Source organism: Rhopalosiphum maidis, chromosome 2 (genome assembly GCF_003676215.2).
Source record: "Rhopalosiphum maidis isolate BTI-1 chromosome 2, ASM367621v3, whole genome shotgun sequence".
Lineage (NCBI taxonomy): Eukaryota > Metazoa > Arthropoda > Insecta > Hemiptera > Aphididae > Rhopalosiphum > Rhopalosiphum maidis.
Genome location: NC_040878.1, coordinates 92,922,999 through 92,928,757, shown reverse-complemented (window position 1 = coordinate 92,928,757; position 5,759 = coordinate 92,922,999). Strand labels below are relative to the sequence as shown.

Here is a 5,759-nt window from a genome sequence, read left to right as displayed (position 1 = left end):
TAAAAGGGCTGACTGAAAACGATCGGCAATACTATTTTCAAGAATGGCAGCGACGTATGCAGCAGTGTATAGTTTGCTGGAGAAAATTACTTTGAAGGTGATAATCATTAAATTATTAAATTTTTCAAATAAATCGTTCTATTAGAAAAATCTCGTTATTTTTTTGTCACACCTCGTAAGCAGTTTACTATTAACAATGAAGTAATTTTATTTTTAATAATGGACAAACATCAAAATAATGAAATACTTAATAGGGAAGTTTTAATTCCTCTTAAGTTTCAAATAAAAACATATTTTGAGCAAAATAATAACTTAGATACAGCAATTATTAAATTAATAAACTTATAAATTGTCCTAAATCAAACACCTACTCCATACTAACTTTATTCAAGGTTCGTTGTGGGAAGAAAAAATAATTCCATATCAAAATAAAATTTTTATGTATATTAATGATATAGAGCTCAACAATCCATTAGGTTCTAAATCTATGTGTCATTCATTATCAGCAGTGTATTATAGTTTTCCTCTCAGTGAGCAAAGTTCAAGCTTAATAACATTTTCTTAACAGACCTTATAAAATCTAGAGATGTAAAAACTATTGAAAATGACTTATGTTTCAAACATATAGTTAATGAAATAAACTTTTAGGTAATAATGGTATAACAATAAGTACTTCTTCTGGTCCAAAACATGTATATTTTATCCTAGGTTTATTATGAGGGATAACCTAGAAATTAACAGTTTATGTGAATTTTCTAAATCATTTTCTGCTAATATATATTATAGATATTGTAAAGCTCCTAAATCTATAATGCAACATTTATCAAAAAAAAAAAAAAAATGATTCTTTACTCCGTAATTATATTAATTATAGAGAAAAACGATTTTACACAAATTGGTTATTTATAAAGATTTATAACTAATTTGAACCAAATTACAACATTTCAGTTACAGATAATTTAAGTGTTATTACTCTTAATTTAAGAAAACAAAATTTTGATTATTGGAACTTATCAACAATTAAACATTAACAAAAAAACTTATCACCCCCTATTGAAAAACATCATCTTCACAAATTTAATTTAAAATGTCAGCTAGACAAATGATGTGCTTTGTTCATTTATTTCTTTAATCATTGGTTTTAATTCCAGTAGATGATGAGGTTTGGCTATTTTTTTTAATTTTTATTGAAATCATAGATAGTTTATTAAGCCATACAATAACACAAGATATGGTAAAACATTTAAAAATTCTTATCAAAAAACATATTTCAGATTATGTTAAATATTTTAAGGATAACTTAAAACCTAAGCATCATATATTGATACACTATCCTAAAATTATTCTTAAATCTAGACCTCCAAGACACTTTGGTGCTTTCGTTATAAAGCTAAACATAAGGAGTTGAAGATGTATGCTAGAGCAATTATATCTCGCAGAAATATTTGTTTAACATTGGCAAATAAACATCAATTTAAATTTGCATATTTCTTATTAAATCAAAAGAAAAATAGTTTGTTAGTAGAAGCATTGGAAAAACATAAAATTGATTTAAAGCATGTGGAAATTATTATTAACTTTATGAACATATCAACTAATAACTAAATCAGTTATTCAAAAATAGAATGTCGAGGTACAACTTACAAAATTGGAAATTTCTACAATTTTCTTAACATAATGTCCTTATTAATAGTGCTCATGGTGTAATGCTAAGAAACTATTACAATTCAAATAAGAATTTAAACGAGTCATATCGCAGCTAGCCCAGTCAAATTAGGAAAAAGTTCGGAACTAATTCCACGAAAGCTGGAGTTTAATTTTTTTTTTAGATCATACCTTACTTATAAACATACTAAAAGTCCTGACACCTACCCCTTGTGCGTAGCCCCCCACCCCTCTTCAAAGGGTGGCGCACCCCTTTCACTTGTTTCGCTTATAACTCGTTAGATTTTTAACTTACGATAAAAATACCCATGACCAAAATTAAAGACCATACAATTTACCATAGACTTGTGCTACTTTTAATATATATATGTTGCGATAAGTGTTATTTTTTTAAAAAATATAAAAAATAATTTTTTTTTATCTTTTTTTTATTGTGTTTTAGCCAAAACCGTCAATGATACGCTGAAATGACCTATGACAAAAGTTAACGAGCATATTATTTTACATAATGTAATGTTAAATTATTTTAACAATTTTAATTAGCATAAGTAAAAATGTTTTTTATATAAAAAGTGACGATGTAATTGAACAATTTGTTGACAATTACAAATATAAGAATCAGAAATCTAATTACAATATACTAAAAAAAAAATGTCGAAAGCTGAATTTCGGTATATGAGCAGTTTATACCTTATTTATGAACATACTAAAAGTCTTGACACCTACCCCTTGTGCGTAGCCCTCCACCCCTCTTCAAAGGGTGGCGCGCCCCTTTCACTGTTTTCGCTTATAACTAGTTAGCTTTTCAACTTACGATAAAAATACCTATGACTAAAATTAAAGACCATAAAATTTACAATGAAAATACATTATTTTATTTTACATACATATTTATAAAATTGAAATAAAAAAAAAGTTAATTATGAAACTATTAATTACATACAGTAATTTATAAAATATTTACAAAAATTGGAAATTATACATTTATTTTTATTTTTTCAGACTATAAGCTATGAAGTTAAATATAAAAATAGTGTTGGGTTTTGGGTCCTGAAACAAAATTAATTAATATACTTAATATTTTCATATTTAATTATTTAAATTATATTATGTATTGAATTATTAAAATCATACAGTACCTTATTAATTATATTATGTGGGTCTAATTTTTTTTATTGTCGGTGTGTTGGTTTCTTCTTTTTGATTTCCAATTAAAAATATTTCATCGATATTGTCCTCAAAGTTGTCATCAATATGGTCCTCTTCTACATCATCTATGATCGGTTGCTGATTTAAACATGAACCTCCGTGACAATGCTTGCATATAACCGAGCATAGCAATCCTGCTTTTCGACAGCTACAATTTTGTTCACATGTTTTTGCGCAGGCACAACTGATCACTTTTAAAAGAGTATCCGGCGCTGGTGGCTTTTTCGTGAAAACTGGATTTAGTTTGCCATTATCTTCTTTCCATCCCCAATTCTGTGGATTTAATCTATTACCACGCCACAACTGTATTTGCAAATACACTCTATGTAAATGTTCTCGTGCCGCATCGATAGTAGGCGGAAGTCTAGCTAGTTGTACTTGTTTTTTGTTGGAAGCTGCGGTTTTGTGAAAAATATGATGTCTTAAATTATTTAAAGATGTAATATGGGCTGGAGCTTTATATAATGCTAAAAGATATTTTTCTCCAGCACATTCAATTTCTTCGGGCGATGACGATTCATTATTAAATATTAATAATGAATCGTGTAATTCCGGGTGTTTTTGAACTGTTTTCAGGTGTTTTATTTTGCCTGTCTGAAATAATGACGAAGTAGTATCACATCCACCCACCGCATGGATAAACATAAAATATTGAATCTCATTTTTAAAATGTTCTTGTAAACTTCCAACAGCATAAGATCTTGTTTCTATTTTTCCTCTACCCGGTTTTTCGAATATTATTGTGTTTTTTGGAGGACTTAATGTTAATAACAGTATAAGTAAATCAATATCCTCTCCTATGACCACTACTTGGATATTATCGTCGGTGTTTCGTATAGCTGTATTGACAATAAGTAAATCAGCGTCATCTTCGGCTTGATGAACAAGAATACCCGAAGTCAAAAACTTTTCAGTCAACATTGTTATAAGCCTTATTTTGTTCTCGGTGTTGGATAAAAATTTTTCTTGAGTGGTTAGTACATCCATTGACTCTTCAAAAATTATGTTTGTACTCGTATACATATTTTTTCGTCGCTGTCTTTCTGAATTTTTAATATTTAATTCGGTATTTGCGTATCCATCAAATACAACTATGCAGTTAGATCCATAGTGTCTTTTCACGTAGCTTATATAATTTTCTATGATATTTCCATACGTCGAAGTTGAAGGCCATACAACACGATGCAATAAGAAACCTCCATCGATTACTACAATAACATTTTTGTCCAGAACATTGTATGTGTTTGTTGTAGTTAGAAACACATCATATAAATTGATTTTTTAGATTTTCGCATTTGACCTGATTCGTCGAACAATGAAAGAGGAATAGGTGATAACTCGTATTCAAAACATTCTTTGAGCTCTTCGTCAGTCTTAACTCTTATCATTATTCTTTGGAAGAGTAATAAAGGATCAATTGAAAAAATGTCATCTCTAATACAAACCGTTAGTTTTTTAGCAAAATCTAAAGGGACTACGCGATTTGCTCGTTGTAACTTGACATCACTAAAATTATCACCTATAACATTGTTCATCGTCTGTTGGCCGACTTCTTGTGCTTTATAACAATTAATTTGTTCATTTCCTACAAATCCTGTTGAAATTGACATAATTTCGTGTAATTCCGGAAAAGGGCTATGTATTTTTAACCAATTTGTAAGTATACCGATATGTTTGTTATCGATTTTCATGCGAGAATCTCGTTGATCAACATGTTGCTCTGACGTAAAATTAAATGTGTTTGTAAATTGTTCAATTTGGTCGGTTATTGTACTTGCAACTGGAGTGCCTATAAGCCAACGAACTAAAACACTATTTTGAAAACCTCGACCATTGATTAAGCCACCAGATGTTTTCATAGACCGCATTAATGTTTGTTCTATAGTCATATCTGACCATGTGCCACACCAAAACTTGCTTGATCTTTTAATTGTGAAGTAACCTTCATTGCAAAATTTTTTAAATTCTCCAGGATGCATGTGTTTTTCTAATTGATACATATCCTGTAGATATAAATGAGCAGATTTGGCGTATTGAAAATGTCCAGTTGAGTGAAAAAAGGGTATCATTTTTTCCACGCATTCTAAATGCAGATACCAATTTCCCATGCGTTCGGCATAAATAAATTGACGAAGAATATGAACTAAATAAAAATATTGTATCCAAAGCGTAGCAGTTTTACCTCTAGAAGCAATTATTTTAATTTGATTTTCTACTTTACGTATGAGATCTTGAATTATTTCTTGGTTTTCTATATCTTCCAAAGTCAAAGTTGTATAATCTGTATTTGAAATATAATTTTTTAAAGTGATTTTATATTCTTCGGTTAACTGAGTTTCGTCCAAAATTATTTTTGAAAGACAAAGCTGAGTTAACATATGTGCGCGTACTGCTCTTGAATATGCATGTCCTGTCATCATTTTATCAATTGAATTCGCTGCATATATAGTGTTCCATAATTCTTTCAAACCACTACCAGCCATAATGTAACCAATTGAACCCATAAATGACATAAGAAGATGAAACCCACCAAGTCTTACTACTATTTGTGGATTTAATTTAGAGGATTCAACAATATTGCGTGCTTTTATGTATAAGGGTTGGTCAAAAGTTACAAAACACGTTTTTTGGTTTAATTTTTTACTTTCTTGAGCTGCGAAAATCAAAACCGAATGAATACAATCGAGTGAGCTTGGTGGTAAGTTTACAAATGGCAAAAAACTTATTTGCGTTTCTTGGTATTCCTGAGAGTCAGTTATAGTTTCCATAAATCCATTCCAACCAGGACATTTTATAACACCAAGCCACTGTGCGCACATCCAGTGCAATTCACTCGGGGACAAATATGTCACATCATAAACAGTAGGCCTAATATTATTAAAATC

General features: G+C 29.6%; 1 protein-coding gene across 1 annotated transcript; it reads right to left on the bottom strand.

The window, feature by feature from the left end:
* Positions 1–2,656: 2,656 nt before the first annotated feature.
* On the bottom strand, positions 2,657–4,132 carry LOC113553818. The gene is made up of 2 exons (XM_026957361.1): positions 2,805–4,132; positions 2,657–2,715 (listed from the first exon to the last, which is right to left on the bottom strand). Exon 1 carries the CDS (start codon positions 3,895–3,897, stop codon positions 2,818–2,820), a length of 1,080 nt encoding a protein of 359 aa, XP_026813162.1. The 5' UTR covers positions 3,898–4,132; the 3' UTR covers positions 2,657–2,715; positions 2,805–2,817.
* Between the last annotated feature and the right edge of the window lie 1,627 nt (positions 4,133–5,759).